This window comes from Salvelinus fontinalis, chromosome 4, assembly GCF_029448725.1.
Source record: "Salvelinus fontinalis isolate EN_2023a chromosome 4, ASM2944872v1, whole genome shotgun sequence".
Taxonomy (NCBI): domain Eukaryota; kingdom Metazoa; phylum Chordata; class Actinopteri; order Salmoniformes; family Salmonidae; genus Salvelinus; species Salvelinus fontinalis.
Window position 1 is genome coordinate 56654968 of NC_074668.1, and position 22030 is coordinate 56676997.

The 22030-nt window shown below is 46.1% G+C and overlaps 1 protein-coding gene across 1 annotated transcript; it reads right to left on the reverse strand.

Moving 5' to 3' along the window:
* Nucleotides 1-7935: 7935 nt before the first annotated feature.
* Nucleotides 7936-21379, reverse strand: LOC129854026 (ras association domain-containing protein 7-like). The gene is made up of 6 exons (XM_055920633.1): nucleotides 21197-21379; nucleotides 10987-11138; nucleotides 10212-10868; nucleotides 9733-10001; nucleotides 8379-8594; nucleotides 7936-8288 (listed from the first exon to the last, which is right to left on the reverse strand). Exons 2-5 carry the CDS (start codon nucleotides 11087-11089, stop codon nucleotides 8406-8408), a joined length of 1218 nt encoding a protein of 405 aa, XP_055776608.1. The 5' UTR covers nucleotides 11090-11138; nucleotides 21197-21379; the 3' UTR covers nucleotides 7936-8288; nucleotides 8379-8405.
* Between the last annotated feature and the right edge of the window lie 651 nt (nucleotides 21380-22030).

Consider the following 22030-nt stretch of genomic DNA (forward strand, 5'->3'; position numbering starts at 1 on the left):
TCAGTCTTCCAGAGATTTGAGACTGGGACGAGGGTTCACCTTACAGCAGGACAGTGACCCCCAGGATGCTGCTAAAGCAACACTCGAGTGGTGTAAGGGGAATCATTTAAATGTCTTGGAATGGCCTAGTCAAAGACCAGACCTCCATCCAATTGAGAATCTGTGGTATGACTTGGAAAATTGCTGTACACCAGCGGAACCCATCCAACTTGAATGTGCTAGAGCAGTTTTGCCTTGAAGAAGGTGCAAAAATCCCAGTGGCTAGATGTGCCAAGCTTATAGAGACATACCCCAAAATACTTGCAGCTGTAATTGCTGAGAAAGCTGGCTCTACAAAGTATTGCTTTTGGCGGGGTGAATAGTTATGCACGCTCAAGTTTCTGTTTTTTTGGTCTTATTTCTTGTTTGTTTCACAATAAAAATATTTTACATTTACATTTACATTTAAGTCATTTAGCAGACGCTCTTATCCAGAGCGACTTACAAATTGGTGCATTCACCTTATGACATCAGTGGAACAGCCACTTTACAATAGTGCATCTAAATATTTTAAGGGGGGAGGGGGTCAGAAGGATTGCTTTATCCTATCCTAGGTATTCCTTAAAGAGGTGGGGTTTCAGGTGTCTCCGGAAGGTGGTGATTGACTCCGCTGTCCTGGCGTCGTGAGGAAGTTTGTTCCACCATTGGGGTGCCAGAGCAGCAAACAGTTTTGACTGGGCTGAGCGGGAACTGTACTTCCTCAGTGGTAGGGAGGCGAGCAGGCCAGAGGTGGATGAACGCAGTGCCCTTGTTTGGGTGTAGGGCCTGATCAGAGCCTGAAGGTACTGAGGTGCCGTTCCCCTCACAGCTCCGTAGGCAAGCACCATGGTCTTGTAGCGGATGCGAGCTTCAACTGGAAGCCAGTGGAGAGAGCGGAGGAGCGGGGTGACGTGAGAGAACTTGGGAAGGTTGAACACCAGACGGGCTGCAGCGTTCTGGATGAGTTGTAGGGGTTTAATGGCACAGGCAGGGAGCCCAGCCAACAGCGAGTTGCAGTAATCCAGACGGGAGATGACAAGTGCCTGGATTAGGCGCCGCTTCCTGTGTGAGGCAGGGTCGTACTCTGCGGATGTTGTAGAGCATGAACCTACAGGAACGGGCCACCGCCTTGATGTTAGTTGAGAACGACAGGGTGTTGTCCAGGATCACGCCAAGGTTCTTAGCGCTCTGGGAGGAGGACACAATGGAGTTGTCAACCGTGATGGCGAGATCATGGAACGGGCAGTCCTTCCCCGGGAGGAAGAGCAGCTCCGTCTTGCCGAGGTTCAGCTTGAGGTGGTGATCCATCATCCACACTGATATGTCTGCCAGACATGCAGAGATGCGATTCGCCACCTGGTCATCAGAAGGGGGAAAGGAGAAGATTAATTGTGTGTCGTCTGCATAGCAATGATAGGAGAGACCATGTGAGGTTATGACAGAGCCAAGTGACTTGGTGTATAGCGAGAATAGGAGAGGGCCTAGAACAGAGCCCTGGGGGACACCAGTGGTGAGAGCGCGTGGTGAGGAGACAGATTCTCGCCACGCCACCTGGTAGGAGCGACCTGTCAGGTAGGACGCAATCCAAGCGTGGATCTGAGAAGAGGAGGATCTGATGGTTCACAGTATCGAAGGCAGCCGATAGGTCTAGAAGGATGAGAGCAGAGGAGAGAGAGTTAGCTTTAGCAGTGCGGAGCGCCTCCGTGATACAGAGAAGAGCAGTCTCAGTTGAATGACTAGTCTTGAAACCTGACTGATTTGGATCAAGAAGGTCATTCTGAGAGAGATAGCAGGAGAGCTGGCCAAGGACGGCACGTTCAAGAGTTTTGGAGAGAAAAGAAAGAAGGGATACTGGTCTGTAGTTGTTGACATCGGAGGGATCGAGTGTAGGTTTTTTCAGAAGGGGTGCAACTCTCGCTCTCTTGAAGACGGAAGGGACGTAGCCAGCGGTCAAGGATGAGTTGATGAGCGAGGTGAGGTAAGGGAGAAGGTCTCCGGAAATGGTCTGGAGAAGAGAGGGGCCCGGCCGTCACAAGACACGAAATTTAATCTGGAGAGAGAGGGGAGAAAGAGGTCAGAGCACAGGGTAGGGCAGTGTGAGCAGAACCAGCGGTGTCGTTTGACTTAGCAAACGAGGATCGGATGTCGTCGACCTTCTTTTCAAAATGGTTGACGAAGTCATCTGCAGAGAGGGAGGAGGGGGGGGGGGGGGAGGAGGATTCAGGAGGGAGGAGAAGGTGGCAAAGAGCTTCCTAGGGTTAGAGGCAGATGCTTGGAATTTAGAGTGGTAGAAAGTGGCTTTAGCAGCAGAGACAGAAGAGGAAAATGTAGAGAGGAGGGAGTGATAGGATGCCAGATCCGCAGGGAGGCGAGTTTTCCTCCATTTCCGCTCGGCTGCCCGGAGCCCTGTTCTGTGAGCTCGCAATGAGTCGTCGAGCCACGGAGCGGGAGGGGAGGACCGAGCCGGCCTGGAGGATAGGGGACATAGAGAGTCAAAGGATGCAGAAAGGGAGGAGAGGAGGGTTGAGGAGGCAGAATCAGGAGATAGGTTGGAGAAGGTTTGAGCAGAGGGAAGAGATGATAGGATGGAAGAGGAGAGAGTGGCGGGGGAGAGAGAGCGAAGGTTGGGACGGCGCGATACCATCCGAGTAGGGGCAGTGTGGGAAGTGTTGGATGAGAGCGAGAGGGAAAAGGATACAAGGTAGTGGTCGGAGACTTGGAGGGGAGTTGCAATGAGGTTAGTGGAAGAACAGCATCTAGTAAAGATGAGGTCAAGCGTTTTGCCTGCCTTGTGAGTAGGGGGGGAAGGTGAGAGGGTGAGGTCAAAAGAGGAGAGGAGTGGAAAGAAGGAGGCAGAGAGGAATGAGTCAAAGGTAGACGTGGGGAGGTTAAAGTCACCCAGAACTGTGAGAGGTGAGCCATCCTCAGGAAAGGAGCTTATCAAGGCATCAAGCTCATTGATGAACTCTCCGAGGGAACCTGGAGGGCGATAAATGATAAGGATGTTAAGCTTGAAAGGGCTGGTAACTGTGACAGCATGGAATTCAAAGGAGGCGATAGACAGATGGGTAAGAAGAGAAAGAGAGAATGACCACTTGGGAGAGATGAGGATCCCGGTGCCACCACCCCGCTGACCAGAAGCTCTCGGGGTGTGCGAGAACACGTGGGCAGACGAAGAGAGAGCAGTAGGAGTAGCAGTGTTATCTGTGGTGATCCATGTTTCCGTCAGTGCCAAGAAGTCGAGGGACTGGAGGGAAGCATAGGCTGAGATGAACTCTGCCTTGTTGGCCGCAGATCGGCAGTTCCAGAGGCTACCGGAGACCTGGAACTCCACGTGGGTCGTGCGGGCTGGGACCACCAGGTTAGGGTGGCCGCGGCCACGCGGTGTGAAGCGTTTGTATGGTCTGTGCAGAGAGGAGAGAACAGGGATAGACAGACACATAGTTGACAGGCTACAGAAGAGGCTACGCTAATGCAAAGGAGATTGGAATGACAAGTGGACTACACGTCTCGAATGTTCAGAAAGTTAAGCTTACGTTGCAAAAATCTTATTGACTAAAATGATTAAAATGATACAGTACTGCTGAAGTAGGCTGGCTAGCAGTGGCTGCGTTGTTGACTTTGTTTGAAAGTGTAGCTGGCCAGGCAACCTCGATAGCTGGCTAGGTAACCTCGGTAACTGGCCAGATAATTAGTCTAACTACACAATTGTCCTAGATACAAGGACAGCAAAGACAACTATGTAGCTAGCTAACACTAGCTAGCTAACACTACACTAATCAAATCGTTCTGTTGTAATGTAATAGTTTCTACAGTGCTGCTATTCGGTAGAAGTTGGCTAGCTAGCAGTGTTAGCAGTGTTGACTAGCAGTATTGACTAGGTAGGGGAACGGCAGCTCGGCGGACGAAAATAGCTGGCTAGCTAACCGAAAATTACTCTAGACTCCACAGTTATCTTAGATACAAGGACAGCAAAGACAACTGTGTAGCTAGCTAACACTACTTTGCACCACTATTTTGCATCTTTAAAGTGGTAGGCATGTTGTGTAAATCAAATGATACAACCCCCCCCCCCCCCCAAATATTTTAATTCCAGGTTGTAAGGCAACAAAATAGGAAAAAATGCCAAGGGGGTGAATACTTCGCAAGCCACTGTACTATTCGCAGAACATTGGCATGTTGGCTTTACTGGCTGTTTCAAGGAATCTATTATGCTTGTTAGAGCTTCAACCTGTGCAGTTGTTGTATGGTGGTATTTTTGCTTTTATGCTACCTTTTCCTTTGCATTAGGATCTTTACCAGGCTCTTCCTCAAGCTGCACACTGAAAACATTTGTTGGTTTATGGCTGGGTGTTGACCCTAGCCTACATTTTCTCTCGCTTTCATCATTAGTCATTTTCATTACATGCCTCAGTATTTCTTCATCACTTCCTTGGTTTCAGCTCCCTGCGGACATCACCATGCCTGTGTCCTAGTCCTTGCTACACTGTGTGTTGGAATACACCTTGGACTGTCTCTGAGCTGTACTTTGTCAGCATTGGCTTGTTTAGACGTGAACAAATTCTCAGTTTTAGCCCTTTAACTTGGTAAAGGATCTGTTGTGGCATCTCATGCTCATTCTGTTTGGTGCACACTTGCTCTTGGAATAGTTACATGTATGTGCAATATTTTTCCCCCAGATGAGACTGGAGAAACCCCTTGAGCTCAGCTACTGTGATGTCATCCTTATTTATGAGCATGTCCTTGAAGTTCGCTGACTTTATTATCCTCAGTACACTTCTGACTATCTCTGGATCACTGAAGTTATCTTTGGTACCTTCTTCCGTCTGCAAACATTGTTGTAGCTTATGTCTGACACATGGTTGCTTATTTTATCCCCCTGTATTTTTTATTCTCTGCGGTGTTAGGAGAGATCTCTTAGGGAGATAGATCACTTTCTCATGTGTCTGGTGTGGTACAGATTCAGAATGACTGCTACTGTGTGGTGGATAACTATGTGGTGCTGTGTGCCGGGTCTCAACAGGCTGTAGTGTAGGAATGAGTTTACATTGGAGGATTTTCTTACCTAGCTCCTCATGGCCTGAGAGTGACTTCTGGTTCTCTGTTTGTAGTATGTCAGGGGCTGCATTAGCTGTGGTTACATTAGCTGCATCAGTGGATGGAGAGTGTGTTGTGTGACTCGACGTCAACCTCAGTGCTAGCAGGTGGTGTTACAGTTACACTCTGGGCCTGGATAAGAGGATCAATTGAATCTTTCATAACGAACAATTTAACCATCCCCATATTCTCAGACTCAAGCAAAGACTTACTATACATAAAAGCATTGATAAAATCAAAACAACCCTCCTCATTACACATCATTCTTTGATGGATCTGTATCTTGTACTTGATCTTAAAGAGTTCCTCAGCCGAGAGAACAAGCAGGAACTTCCTGATGTCCCACACCAGGCTCTCCTCCTGTTGTCGACATGGCAACCTCTATACCTCACACAGGTATGCAGTCCCAGATTTCTGATTCATAGCCTCCGCTCTCGCTCTGATGTCCTGGAACACAGCCTCAGCTTCTCTTTGGTCCCGGTTGTCATAGATCACTAGACAGCTCCCAACCAACAGGTGGCGCTGATCCTGGACTAGCCCCCCAAAATCTGTTACAAGTCCCAGGCATAGAACCACGTAAACAGATCATAGTTTGTGTTAAACAGGAAAAAACATACATTTTGGGCGCGTCACAGACTCACTATGAACAAATACTGCATTTGGAAATTATGTCTGAGGGTTGGAGTGTGCCAATGTCTGTCGGTTAATAAAATAAAACAAGACAATTGTACCGTCTGGTTTGTTTAATATAAGGGATTTGATGTATAGCATTTACTTTTACTTTTTACTTTTACTCAAGTATAACAATGCTGTACTTTTTCCACCAGAGTTTTTAATTGTTTTTATTTTATTTCACCTTTATTTAACCAGGTAGGCTAGTTGAGAACAAGTTCTCATTTGCAACTGCGACCTGGCCAAGGTAAAGCAAAGCAGTGTGACACAGACAACAACACAGAGTTACACATGGAGTAAACAATAAACAAGCCAATAACACAATAAACAAGTCAATGACACAGTAGAAAAAAGAAAGTCTATATACAGTGTGTGCAAAAGGCATGAGTAGGTAGGCAATAAATAGGCCATAGGAGCGAATAATTACAATTAGATTAACACTGGAGTGATAAATGAGCAGATGATGATGTGCAAGTAGAGATACTGGTGTGCAAAAGAGCAGAAAAGTAAAATAAAATAAAAACAGTATAGGGATGAGGTAGGTAGATTGGGTGGGCTATGTACAGATGGACTATGTACAGCTGCAGCGATCGGTTAGCTGCTCAGATAGTTGATGTTTAAAGTTGGTGAGGGAAATAAAATAATTTGGTAACAAAACGGATGGCACTGTGATAGACTGCATCCAGTTTGCTGAGTAGAGTATTGGAAGCTATTTTGTAGATGACATCGCCGAAGTCGAGGATCGGTAGGATAGTCAGTTTTACTAGGGTAAGTATGGCTGTGTGAGTGAAGGAGGCTTTGGATTGGAGATGTTTAATATGAGTCTGGAAGGAGAGTTTACAGTCTAGCCAGACACCTAGGTATTTATAGTTGTCCACATATTCTAGGTCGGAACCGTCCAGGGCGGTGATGTTAGTCGGGCGGTCGGGTGTGGGCAGCGAACGGTTGAAAAGCATGCATTTGGTTTTACTAGCGTTTAAGAGCAGTTGGAGGCCACGGAAGGAGTGGTGTATGGCATTGAAGCTCGTTTGGAGGTTAGTTAGAACAGTGGCCAAGGAAGGGCCAGAAGTATACAGAATGGTGTCGTCTGCGTAGAGGTGGATCAGGGAATCGCCCGCAGCAAGAGCGACATCATTGATATATACAGAGAAAAGAGTCGGCCTGAGAATTGCGGCAGCTGTTGGTCGGGGTTGGAGTAGCCAGGAGGAAGACATAGCCAACCGTTGAGAAATGCTTATTGAAATTTTCGATTATCATGGATTTATCAGTGGTGACCGTGTTACCTAGCCTCAATGCAGTGGGCAGCTGGGAGGAGGTGCTCTTGTTCTCCATGGACTTTACAGTGTCCCAAAAGCTACAGGATGCAAATTTCTGCTTGAAAAAGCTAGCCTTTGCTTTCCTGACTGACTGCGTGTATTGGTGCCTGACTTCCCTGAACAGTTGCATATCGCGGGGACTATTCGATGCTATTGCAGTCCGCCACAGGATGTTTTTGTGTTGGTCAAGGGCAGTCAGGTCTGGAGTGAACCAAGGGCTATATATGTTCTTAGTTCTGCATTTTTTGAACGGGGCCAACTTATCTAAGATGGTGAGAAAATTACTTTTAAAGAATGACCAGGCATTCTCGACTGACGGGATGAGGTCAATATCCTTCTAGGATACCCGGGCCAGGTCAATTAGAAAGGCCTGCTCGCAGAAGTGTTTTAGGGAGCGCAGTACTTAAGTACATTTAAAACCAGATACGTTTAGACTTTTACTCAAGTAATATTTTACTAGGTGACTTTAACTTTTAAGGTATCTTTACTTTTACTCAAGCATAACAACTTAGTGTCCGTTAGTGTCCGTTAGTTATGAACATTATTATGTGCCAAAGTCAATATCGAACATCAAGCTAACTTCACCATAGCGCTTTGGTGAGGAAAGGGGCAAGTTACCCACCTGACTTTACTACTATATAAATGTAAAACATGATCAGTAAACAGCTGTGGATTTTTTGGAAAAAAGGGTTACTAAATGGTTCTACTGCTGTTCCCATTGGAGCACACTGTTTTCTAAGAGTTCAGGCCTTCATGAAATATTGCACTGTGTCAATCAATTAATGTCTGGTTAAATAAAAAATGAAACTGAGATACATTAAGTAATCTTTATTGCATAGGGAGTACATCTTTAGAAAATGAATATTTCATAAATATTTTAATGTTAATAGATACATTAATACTAGAATTTTGCATATAGTGTATTAATAGTCAACCAATCCACTGGCTATAAATCACACACACACACACACACACACACACACACACACACACACACACACACACACACACACACACACACACACACACACACACACACACACACACACACACACAGTGCAATTGGAGAGTCGTCCAGATGCTCCCATGAGCTTTTTACTGAGTCAGCAAGTGACATGTCCGGCTCCGCTTTGTGCTGCCGCCAGCTGTGTAGCTCCTCCCTCAGAGTCCCGGGGCGTCTTCTGGCTAAAGCCATTTGGGAATAGGTTAGATAGGTATAAATGTGTCAAACAGTTTGGCATGACACCAATGAAACATATTAGCATATTAGCATACCTTCTAGCATACAGTCCCAGTGTCAGTCTAGTCATCCTCCAGTAGTCCTGCTATGCAGAGGTAAGGCGTGGCGGTGTGCTGGAGGTGGGGGTGTGTCTGGTCGGTGAGGGGGTCTGAGTAAGAGGGGCTAGGGGGAACACCCGTCTGCAGGATGAATTGCTGCAGGTTACACTGCCTCAGCTCCTTGTTCAGCTCCTCCAGCGCCTCACACCTGTCCTGGAGGGCAAAGACAAGATGTCATGTTATTTCAGTGTCAAACATAGACAGTTTCATGTAAACTTGATTGTTGGGGAAGTACAGTTAAAAACATTATTTTCCTGTGGTTTTATGATATTTCCACACTATGAGGTCAAAATAACACTTCTGAAAATTCTAATAATGTAGAAGGATCTCATCTGATACTACTCTAGTAATGAGGTTTGTAGCCATATGGGGCGGAATAAAAGATTCAGGGGAGGAGGAGCATCCAAAAAACTCATAGGGCTGGTTTCCCAGACACAAATTAAGCCTAGTCCTGCACTAAAAAGCATGCTCAATGGAGAATGTCCATTGAAATAACGTTTTAGTCCAAGGCTTAATCCGTCTGGGAAACTGGCCCATAAGGAAGCTTAGGGAAAGGCAGTCGTTCTATTATTAACACAGGAAGCATCTCTGGGTAGACAACACAGGTGTATTCTACAGGTGTCCTCTCAAGCTCAATAACTCCTCTTCATTGCTCACCTGCTATTACAAGATACAGTTAACCCCCAGACTGCCGAGTTATACAATGTACTGCTTCTGGGTTTACAGTGTCAGATACACAGAATAATCCCCAAACAAGTTATATAGAATGTGACGCAACCATCTTTGAACAAAGCTCTTTTATACTGAATATCCTAGGTTGCTTTCGCTGGGTTTAGCTCTTGTGAGACGTTTAGCGGTGAGTGGCTTTGTCAGTTCTTCTGAGTCATTGAACACAATGAAGGGATTATAGTCTGATTGCTACATACACTACATACACAAAAAAAGGTGCTATCGAGAACCTAAAAGGGTTCTTCGGCAATAGGGGAAACCTTTGAAGAACCCTTTTTGGTTCCAGATAGAATCTTTTTGGTTCCAGGTAGAACCCTATTGGTTTCCATATAGAACCCTTTCTCCAGAGGGTTTGGAACCCTTTTTCTAAGAGTGTAGGCTAGTAATCTAACACAATTGGACAGGTTAGAGTTTCCACATAAGAGGGATTTATTGGCGAGACAAGGGAAATGGTTCAATTCCCATTGGGAATCGTCATGAAGCATACGGCATCCATAATAGGAACTAGAAAGTCGTCAGATCTCAAGAAAAACTCAGTCAGTGGTTATGTATTAAACTGTACCTGTAACCGTAATTCTGCAGTCTGCAATGCTTTCTTCGTCTCTGTCAATGACATGTCCAGCTCTGTCCCCTTCTGAAGCCGATTGTGTAGCTCCTCCCTCAGCGTTCCCAGGGCCTCCTCTGGTTGCGGGGTGCCCGGACGAGAGCTCCGTCTGTGGGCCTCAACACGAAAGTCCTGCCCCAGCCTGGATGAATGGGTCTGGAGGTCCTTGAGCCGGAAACTGTATTCATCCATAGAGGCGTAGAGTTGGTGCAGATGTCCCTGGATATCTGTACGGCCAATACAAATCTGTGTTAGTTTCTGGATGGTATATGAGTGTAGGCCTACATATTCCTAGGTTACATACATTACTGCTGCATAAATTATGTGTGCGTAGGAGATGTGTAACATATACTGATATCCTAGGATATGTTTTCAAAATTGCCCTTGAGGGGATTGATAGGTGTGTTGAAGTGACTGGAATTTAATGGACTACATACCCTGCTCCTTGTCCTTCTCTCGCTGCATCTGCTTCTCCCAGTAATCCCCATGCAGCTCTGCCTCGTTCTGTCTCAGCCTTGTCTCCAGCACATCCATCTCCTCCACTAGGCCTGGATTCAGGCCTGGGACAGGAGTTACAGGCCTCCCCATCTCCCACACCTCTGCCTCCCTTTCCAAAGCCACCAGATGGGACTCCAGGTCCTGTAGCATCTCCTGCTGCTGCAGCACCTGCCTGAAGACCTCCTCCTTGGACGGGTCGGACGGGGAGAGTGGAGGAGGGGAGGCGGTGGGGGAGACCAGGGACGGAACAGGCGAGGCCCTGGGCTCTGGTGAGGCCCTTGGACTAGGTGACCAGGCCTTGTTAGCTTTAGTCCTTCTGGGGATTGTAGAAGGACCAAGGTTGAAAGTGAGGGCCTTCTTCGGCTCTCGGCATCTGGAGGGCACGGGTGTAGGGTGCCTGGGCAAAGGGTGGACCCTATCCTGGGGGGGTCTGTTAGGTTCGTCAGTGCTGGAGGGGCCTGTGCGACGCAAAATGAACTGGACCTCGATGGCCAGCTGACCCAGATAAGACAGAGACTCTAAGGGACAGTCATCTGCCACAAGCTGCCTCTCTGTGCCTCGTAGCTTCTGGATGAGAACATAGCGGCCCGTCTGACCTGTGGAAAAGACACACCAAGACAGGAGTGAGATTGGAGGGAATAAGATGATAAACTGTGCTCAAAAAGCTTTGAAACGAATGAACAACAAAGGAAATTACATCAGACAAAGACTGACCAATAGCCTGCGCGAGGGCGATGACCACATCCTGACAGGAAGTCTCCAATGATAGGCCGCACACCACCCTGACCACACCCTCCACCCACACCTTCATCTCCATCTTGGCCTGTCAATCAAACTCAGAGGAACATGGCCACCACAGCATCCACCTGTGAGAGAGGAGGGGAAATGTCAATATACTGAGTTCAAATAATAAACTATTCCACAGTACCAAATCAACCTATAACTCCTAGGCGCATATATCAGGTATTTCAATGGAGGAAATTAGTTTGGTCCGTATTCCCATAACTGGAGCTGAAGACTTCAACAGGAAAACTCACACTCTTCTCTTGTGGGAAAAATGTGACCGCCCAACTCTGAAATCCTACACCTACAGTCCTGTACCTGTCATCTGTGTTGACGCTTGACCAGAGAAGGCAGAACCGACCAGAGCGTAAGGGGAGGTGAGGGGAGGAGGAGGTGTATTGTGTTACATTCTCATGGTGTCAATATCCTGGTATGAGCAAAAAACAATTCAGTGCGGCTCTGCACCTAAGAATTTGATAGGAAAATAGGGCTTCCTATGCTGTAAACCTAGAGACAGAACGTAATACCTGTGGAAGAGGAGGATGAGATAGGAAGAAGAGGGAGAGGAGGACACAGACACCAAGGTAGCCTAAGAATGTTGCTCCTCAAAAGGCCAAGACCTCTCCATCACAGTTGACAACTCCAAGGTGTCCCCCTTCCCAGAGTGCAAAGAACCTTGGCGTGACCCTGGACAACACCCTGTTGTTCTCTGCAAACATCAAAGCAGTGACTCGCTCCTGCAGGTTCATGCTCTACAACTACCGTAGAGTACGACCCTACCTCACACCGGAAGCGGCACAGGTCCTAATCCAGGCACTTGTCATCTCCCATCTGGACTTCTGCAACTTGCTGTTGGCTGGGCTCCCCGCTTGTGCCATCAAACCCCTACAATTTATCCAGAACGCTGCAGCCTGATTGGGTGTTCAACCTTCCCAAGTTCTCTCATGTTGCCCCGCTCCTCCGCACACTCCACTGGCTTCCTTTCGAAGCTCGCATCCACTACAAGATCATGGTACTTGCCTACGGAGCAGCAAGAGGAACTGCCCCTCCCTACCTTCAGGCTATGCTCAAACCCTACATCCTAACCCGAGTGCTCCATTCTGCCACCTCTGGTCTCTTGGCCCTCCCACCCCTACGGGAGAGCAGCTCCTGCTCAGTCCAGTCAAAGCTCTTCTCTGTCCTGCCACCCTAATGGTGGAACCAGCTTTCCCCCAGAATCCCTGCCCATCTTCTGAAAACACCTGAAACCCTACCTCTTCAAAGAGTATCTTAAATAATCCCAAAGCATCCCTTCCTAACCCCTCACCCCCACCACTTTACTAGCTCTGACTTTGCTGATAGCTGCTTTGTTGAGGAAAAATGTACTTACAATGACTGGGATATGTGGTTGTCCCACCTAGCTATCTTAAGATGAACGCACTAACTCTATGTCGCTCTCAATAAGAGTGTCTGCTAAACGACATAAAATTCAATGTAAACAACACTCTGGGTGTATTTCATTTCAGAAACTTTCATTTCCGAAAACCCCTTTGAACCTGTTCACATTTCTTTCACAAATCTAACCATGACTGGATTAGTACTACAAATGATATAAATACATTGGATTTATATAGTACTTTTCTAGGACCCAGAGAAGCTTTCAAGAGTAGTGAAAACAATATGATGTTGTTGCTTAGCCTTCACCTGCACAGTCATTTAAGATATGTGAAAGGGAGTGAACTAGAACCCTTGAGGGAGGGAACAACTGTCTTGAATGAAATACCACCCTCATACTCCACTTCCCTCCACGACATGTCCTGCTTTTCATTCCCTTGAACTCTTCTGCTCGACATTCTATCTCTCTCCGAAGCACTGAGGGGGAGACATTTGTTGAAGATTTACATCGTTGAGGAGAGAGAAATAAATAAATAAACCGAAACAGGGGAAACCGGTTTTGGACATCTCCCTTCCCTATTAAAGACATTCCTAACATGTCTGTGGTTAAAGTGCTGCTTTTATACACGTTGGCACAGATTAGTACAGCATTAATTTAAAAAAAATGTGGGAAAAACTAAAATGACCAAGAGTTTTCATTTCAGGGTGCACACAAAAACATTAAGGATCCTCAATGTTTTTTGGGAGGGAAGAGTGATGTTCTATGTGGAACCATAATGACCCAAAGAACCCTTTGAGCTCTCCAATGGCTCTTAACAGTTCACAAAAGGGTTCTTTGCTCTTTTAGTGCAAATTAAAATGTAGGGGAGCTGCTCATTAGAATATTTTGGGGCGAGGTTTGCGCACCGTTCTTTTTGTGCATCTGTGAGTGAGAATGTCATTCCAGTTGATCTAATCTGTTGTGTTATGCCTTTACGGATTATATATGACTATGGCAGAGTTTCCAAAAACTCTGTCCTGGGGACCCCAAGGAATGTACATTTTGGTTTTTGCCCTAGCACTACACAGCTGATTCAAAGCTTGCTGAGAGTTCATTATTTTAATCAGCTGTGTAGTGCTAGGGCAAAAACCAAAACAAGCGGTCCCCACGACCGAGTATGGGAAATCCAGGAATATGGCCAGTGATGGTGTTGTCACGATCGTCCATGGGAGAGAGATAGGACCAAGGCGCAGCGTGTAAATAATACATCTTCTCTTTATTTAGGAGAGGAACTAACGAAGCAAAACAACAAATCCAAGACCGTGAAACAAAAACCGACTAAATGCAAAACATGCCAACTTGAAACAGACCTAGACACAGACTAAGACAATGACTAAATCAATGACCCAACAAACACATGATGCCTATGGCCGCCTAAAATATGGCTCCCAATCAGAGACAAATGAAAGACACCTGTCTCTGATTGAGAAACCACTAAGGCAACCATAGACATACCTAGAAACCCTCACTAAACCATAGACATACTCACTCAACACAAAACCACAAACACAAAACCCAACAACCCCTTAACCATATAACCACCCAAACACAAACCTTCCCCATGTCACACCCTGACCTAACAAACATAATAAAGGAAACAAAGATAACTAAGGCCAGGGTGTGACATAACCCCCCCCTTAAGGTGCGAACACCGGGCGCACCAACACAAAGTCTAGGGGAGGATCCGGTGTAGGCCTTAATATGGCGGCGGCTCGGGTGCAGGACGTGTCCCCCACTCCACCATAATCGATCTCCGCTTCGGTGTCTCTGGTAGATCCTGGCTGAATGGCGGATTCATGGCTGGCGGGCGATCATGGCTGGCGGGCGACTCTGGCTGATCATGGCTGGCGGGCGACTCTGGCTGATCATGGCTGGCGGGCGACTCTGGCTGATCATGGCTGGCGGGCGACTCTGGCTGATCATGGCTGGCGGGCGACTCTGGCTGATCATGGCTGGCGGGCGACTCTGGCTGATCATGGCTGGCGGGCGACTCTGGCTGATCATGGCTGGCGGGCGACTCTGGCTGATCATGGCTGGCGGGCGACTCTGGCTGATCATGGCTGGCGGGCGACTCTGGCTGATCATGGCTGGCGGGCGACTCTGGCTGATCATGGCTGGCGGGCGACTCTGGCTGATCATGGCTGGCGGGCGACGATGGCGCGGGGTAGACTGGCAGCTCTGACGGCTCGGGGCAGACTGGCAGCTCTGACGGCTCGGGGCAGACTGGCAGCTCTGACGGCTCGGGGCAGACTGGCAGCTCTGACGGCTCGGGGCAGACTGGCAGCTCTGACGGCTCGGGGCAGACTGGCAGCTCTGACGGCTCGGGGCAGACTGGCAGCTCTGACGGCTCGGGGCAGACTGGCAGCTCTGACGGCTCGGGGCAGACTGGCAGCTCTGACGGCTCGGGGCAGACTGGCAGCTCTGGCCGGCTGAGACGCACTATAGGCCTGGTGCGTGGTGCCGGTACTGGTGGTACCGGGCTAGGGACACGCACCTGAAGGCTAGTGCGGGGAGAAGGAACAGGGCATACTGGACCCTGGATACGCACATTAAACCTAGTGCGTGGTGCCGGAACTGGTGGTACCGGGCTGGGGCCACACATCTCAGGGCTAGTGCGGGGAGCAGCAACAGGACACACTGGGCTCTCAAAGCGCACTATAGGCCTAGTGCGTGGTTCCGGCACAGGTGGTACCGGAATGAGGACACGCACCTCAGGGCGAGTGCGGGGAGAAGCAACAATGCGAACAGGGCTCTGGAGACACCCTGGAATCCTGGGGCGTGGTGCCGGAACTGGTGGTACCGGGCTGGGGCGGAAAGGTGTTACAGGAGGTGTAGGACTAGGAATGCACACAGGAGGCCTGGTTCGTGGGACTGTCATTCCCAGACGGTTAGCACGCAACTCAGGACGAGCATGGAGAACTGACTCAGGTAACATCACCTCCCGCACACGCTCTGTCGGGTGGATGTCGTGCCTCACGCACCAACACAGCAGGTCCCTCTTTTCACTCTCCTCCAAACTCCTCATTAACTCCTTAACAGTCTCTGTATCCTTCCCATTGCTCACCTCCAGTATCTGCACAACGGGCTCTGGTTCCCTCCTTTCACACTGCTTGGTCCAAATTGGTTGGGTCATTCTGTCACGATCGTCCATGGGAGAGAGATAGGACCAAGGCGCAGCGTGTAAATAATACATCTTCTCTTTATTTAGGAGAGGAACTAACGAAGCAAAACAACAAATCCAAGACCGTGAAACAAAAACCGACTAAATGCAAAACATGCCAACTTGAAACAGACCTAGACACAGACTAAGACAATGACTAAATCAATGACCCAACAAACACATGATGCCTATGGCCGCCTAAAATATGGCTCCCAATCAGAGACAAATGAAAGACACCGGTCTCTGATTTAGAAACCACTAAGGCAACCATAGACATACCTAGAAACCCTCACTAAACCATAGACATACCTAGACATACTCACTCAACACAAAACCACAAACACAAAACCCAACAACCCCTTAACCATATAACCACCCAAACACAAACCTTCCCCATGTCACACCCTGACCTAACAAACATAATAAAGGAAACAAAGATAACTAAGGCCAGGGTGTGACAGGTGTCTTGTGAAAGATTCACGTATGGCCTTGAGAACAGTTGAATAAATCAGGCACAAGAATAAAAAAAAGGTTTTTAAACAGATCAACAAAGAACATTTAAGATTGAGGAAGGTTCTTTATAGAACCATTCTCCATAAAGATTCTATAAAGAATCATGAACATGGGTTCAATATACAGTTGAAGTCGTACATGTACTCAATTAGTATTTGGTAGAATTGCCTTTAAATTGTCTAACTTGGGTCAAACGTTTTGGGTAGTCTTCCACAAGCTTCCCACAATATGTTGGGTGAATTTTGGCCCATTCCTCCTGACAGACCTGGTGTAACTGAATCAGGTTTGTAGGCCTCCTTGCTCGGACCCGCATATTCAGTTCTGCCCACAAATTTTCTATGGGATTGAGGTCAGGGCTTTGTGATGGCCACTCCAATACCTTGACTTTGTTGTCCTTAAGCCATTTTGAAACAACTTTGGAAGTATGATTGGGGTCATTGTCCATTTGGAAGACCCATTTGCAACCACGCTTTAACTTCCTGACTGCTGTCTTGAGATGTTGCTTCAATATATCCCCATAATTTTCCTGCCTCATGATGCCATCTATTTTGTGAAGTGCACCAGTCCCTCCTTCAGCAATGCACCCCCACAACATGATGCTGCCACCCCCGTGCTTCACGGTTGGGATGGTGTTCTTAGGCTTGCAAGCGTCCCCCTTGTTCCTCCAAACATAACGATGGTCATTATGGCCAAACAGTTCTATTTTTGTTTAATCAGACCAGAGGACATTTCTCCAAAAAGTATGATCTTTGTCCCCATGTGCAGTTGCAAACCGTAGTCTGGCTTTTTTTATGGCTGTTTTGGAGCAGTGGCTTCTTCCTTGCTGAGCAGCCTTTCAGGTTATGTCGATATGGGACTTGTTTTACTGTGGATATAGATACTTCTGTACCTGTTTCCTCCAGCACCTTCACAAGGTCCTTTGCTGTTGTTCTGGGATTGACTTGCACTTTTCGCACCAAAGTACGTTAATTTCTAGGAGACAGAACGCGTCTCCTTCCTGAGCGGTATGACGGCTGAGTGGTCCCATGGTGTTTATAATTGTGTACTATTGTTTGTACAGGTGAACGTGGTACCTTCAGGCGTTTGGAAATTGCTCCTAAGGATGAACCAGACTTGTCGAGGTCCACATTTCTTTTCAGAGGTCTTGGCTGATTTCTTTTGATTTTCCCATGATGTCAAGCAAAGAAGCGCCGAGTTTGAAGGTAGGCCTTGATATACATCCACAGGTACACCTCCAATTGACTCAGATGATGTCAATTAGCGTATCCGAAGCTTCTAAAGCCATTTTTTTATTTTCTGGAATTTCCAAGCTGTTTAAAGGCACAGTCAACCTCTGACCCACTGGAATTGTGATACAGTGAATTATAAGTGAAATATCTGTCTGTAAACAATTGTTGGAAAAATTACTTGTGTCATGCACAAAGTAGATGTCCTAACCGAATAGCCAAAACTATAGTTTGTTAAAAATACATTTTGAGGAGAGGTTGAAAAACGAGTTTTCATGACTCCAACCTAAGTGTATGTAAACTTCCGACTTCAACTGTAGCTCAAGAAAGCGTTGTAACCATAGCGGAACCCTTTTTTGGTGCTATATAGAACCTTTTTGAATGGTTCTTTATAACACCTTAGAAAATGTTTTTTTGTAGCACCTTGGGAATTTTTTTTAATAACACAATACAGATGCCCTTCAGAAAAGGGTTTTATATAGCACCAAAAAGGGTTCCGCTATGGTTACAAGCCAAGGAAACCCTTTCTGGTACTATTTAGAACCATTTATTTTTAAAGTAGTCATCTTTACGTCTTTAAATGTGCTTGTAACCAAAATGTCTCTGGGACATTTAAACATATTCAAAATTCTTGCACATCCTCTGTCTATGAGGCTGTTTAAGTTAGGTTATAATTTAACATTACGACAAAATACAGTCAGCAGAGGAGAGCCAGTAGTTGTTAGCCCAGATCTCTAACAGACAGTGATAGTGGCAGAGTACAGGGTAAATGCAGGATGTAGGTAGGATTTGCCTCTCTCTCACAGGCGCAAGCTCTCTCCTCAGAGTCCCTCTTGAGAGAGAGAGAGAGAGAGAGAGAGAGAGAGAGAGAGAGAGAGAGAGAGAGAGAGAGAGAGAGAGAGAGAGAGAGAGAGAGAGAGAGAGAGAGAGAGAGAGAGAGAGAGAGAGAGAGAGAGAGAGAGAGAGAGAGAGAGCGAGAGAGCACGTGAGAGAGAGAGAACACGTGAGATAGAGAGAACACGTGAGATAGAGAGAACACGTGAGATAGAGAGAACACGTGAGATAGAGAGAGAGAGAACGAGAGAGAGAGCACGTGAGATAGAGAGAACACGTGAGATAGAGAGAACACGTGAGATAGAGAGAACACGTGAGATAGAGAGAACACGTGAGATAGAGAGAACACGTGAGATAGAGAGAACACGTGAGATAGAGAGAACACGTGAGATAGAGAGAACACGTGAGATAGAGAGAACACGTGAGATAGAGAGAACACGTGAGATAGAGAGAACACGTGAGATAGAGAGAACACGTGAGATAGAGAGAACACGTGAGATAGAGAGAACACGTGAGATAGAACGAGAGAGAGAGCACGTGAGATAGAGAGAACGAGAGAGAGAGAACGAGAGAGAGAGAACGAGAGAGAGAGCACGTGAGATAGAGAGAACGAGAGATAGAGAGAACGAGAGAGAGAGCACGAGAGATAGAGAGCACGAGAGATAGAGAGCACGAGAGATAGAGAGCACGTGAGATAGAGAGAACGAGAGATAGAGAGCACGTGAGATAGAGAGAACGAGAGAGAGAGAACCTGAGATAGAGAGCACGTGAGAGAGAGAGAGAGCGAGAGAGCGAGAGAGAGAGAGAGAGCGAGAGAGAGAGAGAGAGCGAGAGAGAGAGAGCGAGAGAGAGAGAGAGAGCGAGAGAGAGAGAGAGAGAGAGAGAGAGAGAGAGAGAGAGAGAGAGCAGGTGAGAGAGAGAGAGCAGGTGAGAGATGCAGGTATGCAGAGTTTCAGGTTATTCCAGCCCAAACTACCGCAACCAGCTTCAATAGAAATAATCCCTTATATTGAGTTGTCCATTTCCGAGGCGGAACTGCAGACCTGCTGGTAGGTTAGCTAAGTGGAGGAATGGAATGTTGTAATGATAGACTGACATTCCTTAGGGCACCCTCCCTCCTACACATCCCTCTACACCAAACTGTCTGTTTACAAACACATCTCAGAGAGGAGAGTATGTGCAGTTCACTCTAGTTTAAACAGAAGTGGTTTGGTTAGACTATTACCCAAGATAAAGTTCAGGGTGATTGTTACAAGACATATTAATGTTTGTTTGACTATATATTATGTAAAGATGTAAAGTTTAAATTTGAGAGTGCGAACGTTGTCAGATGCCAATTTTTTTAAATATAATCAGTTGTATACCTGCACACCAAATGAAATAGATGTGACTCTAAAATGAAAAATGGCAGAAGTCTAGTTCTCTCCTGCTAAGTGAGTGATATTGCTGAGGTAGTTGTAGTAGGTTATTTTTTTTATTATTATTCTTTATTTATTCAGGGAAACCCCATTGAGACCATGGTCTTATTCACAAGGGTGCCCTGGTCACAACAATACAACAACCAATACAATGTAAAACAAAACCTCAGAGTAATCTCAAGAGTTAACCAACCCCGTCAACAAATTTGGTAACTCATGTTTTTATACTTCAACAACAAAGTTGGAAACTTGTGTAGTAAAGCTTTGTAAACCAAACGGGAATAGTGATGGGATCTACGGTTCTTTAATGAGGACCAGCCAACCTTTTTGATACAGGATGCATTGATGATTATTAAAACTGTCACCTGTGATAAAGCAAAGGGTGGTATGGTAGACGGCATCCAAAGACTTAAGAGTAATCGCTGCTGCATTCTGGTAAATCATGTCACCATAGTCAAGAACTGTCAGGAAAGTTGACAATACAATCTGCTTCCTGCTTTTAAGGTAGAGGCAAGATCTATTAATAAAAAATAAGCCCACTTTTTAAATAGTATATTTTTTTAACATTATATCAATCCAAAGCCCAAATATTTATAGGCGGGAACCCGATCGATGGAAGAACCAGTCAATTAATAGATATGTAATCCACCAGAAACATTTTTGAGAGAATTAGAGAATAGTTTATTCGCTGTTAGTCAGCACCTCCACACAAAATATTTTTTCTGAGTGTGCGGCAGCTCCTATTTTTAGAGAACAACATGTATGTAGTCTTGCCCACAATAAGTACAAGTATTAAACTAACCAGGGCATTTTGTAAGGCAACAAAGTCTGATTGCAGCTCTAACAACACCTGGTCTACAGGTGGGGCAATGGCATACATAGCAGTGTCGTCTGCAAACAGATCAATATTAGAAGTTTTAACAGATAGACCAATATAGACCAGTATTATTTATATGCGTCATAGTTTACCTTCGCAGACAAAGAAGAGTACTGTATAAGTAGGCACTGAGTTTTAACCATAGACTGACAACAACCTGAGGCGGAATCACACACCCCCATCAACACAAACACATGAACTGTATTTTGCCATCGTAAAAATACGAAACCTGTTTGCAAACAGATACAGTAGCTTAGTAATTTCATTGCACCCATTTGATACAGCAGCTAACGTATGTATGTTAGATGTTTCTAAATGCCATTTTATGTAAATTAAAAACCTTTTCCTATATAGGCCCAACTCTTTGAGATTGACAATGTTTTAGTCACCATTTGAAAAGAAGATTTGTGTTTAATTTCAACTCAGACAAATAAGCAAACTAGCACAGCTGTCATTTGTGAAATGTTGTCATTATTTCTATTATTTTCAATGACGTACTCAAATGTATTCCCAGGTCTGGGTTTAATAGAGTTGACTCCAACCCTTTTTGAGAAGAAGTCAACATTGCTCTTGTGAATGTCTTCCCGGTCTCCATGCAGTGTTAGCCAGCAGTAAAAGCTCCTACATTCTGATTTACATCAGACAGAAGGAAGACAAACCTGCTATTACAACAGAGTTTGAGGTTTACTCTTACTTTACCTTGGTTTAGGCTTCCTTTCAGTTGGTTGCCCGACTCTTCACTTCGATAAGTTCAAGTGGAAAGGAAATCCGAGCACACAAAAAGTCAAAAAGCTGTACGTTGAAATATGTAATGAGTAGTTGTAGCCCAGATCGGGGAGAGCGCAGTGAAATGGTGCTCTGGAATGCAGCCCTCCCAGGCACACTGTCAGACCGAAACTAGAGCTACACTGGTTCAGATTCTCTCTCTCTCTCTCTCTCTCTCTCTCTCTCTCTCTCTCTCTCTCTCTCTCTCTCTCTCTCTCTCTCTCTCTCTCTCTCTCTCTCTCTCTCTCTCTCTCTCTCTCTCTCTCTCTCTCTCTCTCTCTCTCTCTCTCACACACACAATGAACTCACTCTGTGATCTAGCCTTGCTCCTCCTTCATTGAAGGTAGTAACAAAGGGGAATGTTTTCATTCTGACTAACACACACACATTCCAGGCTTCGTTGTTGTGTATAATAAGATCCTCCAGAAACCTTGATGGTGATTAGCAACTCTCCAGGTGTCCCAAGCCAACTGACCCAAAGCAACCCCAGCACTCACAACAAACAAATAGAGGCAAAGACACACACACACGCGCGCACACACACACACGCACGCACGCACGCACGCACGCACACACACACACACACACACACACACACACACACACACACACACACACACACACAGACTCTCTCACTCACACGAACAAAAATGATCACACACTCAAAATAGAATGGACTTTCATCGCAAGTTTAATATTAATATGTAATGGAAATATATTAAATGCAGTAGGACTTCAATGGTTTAAGTTCTGGAATGAGCACAATTG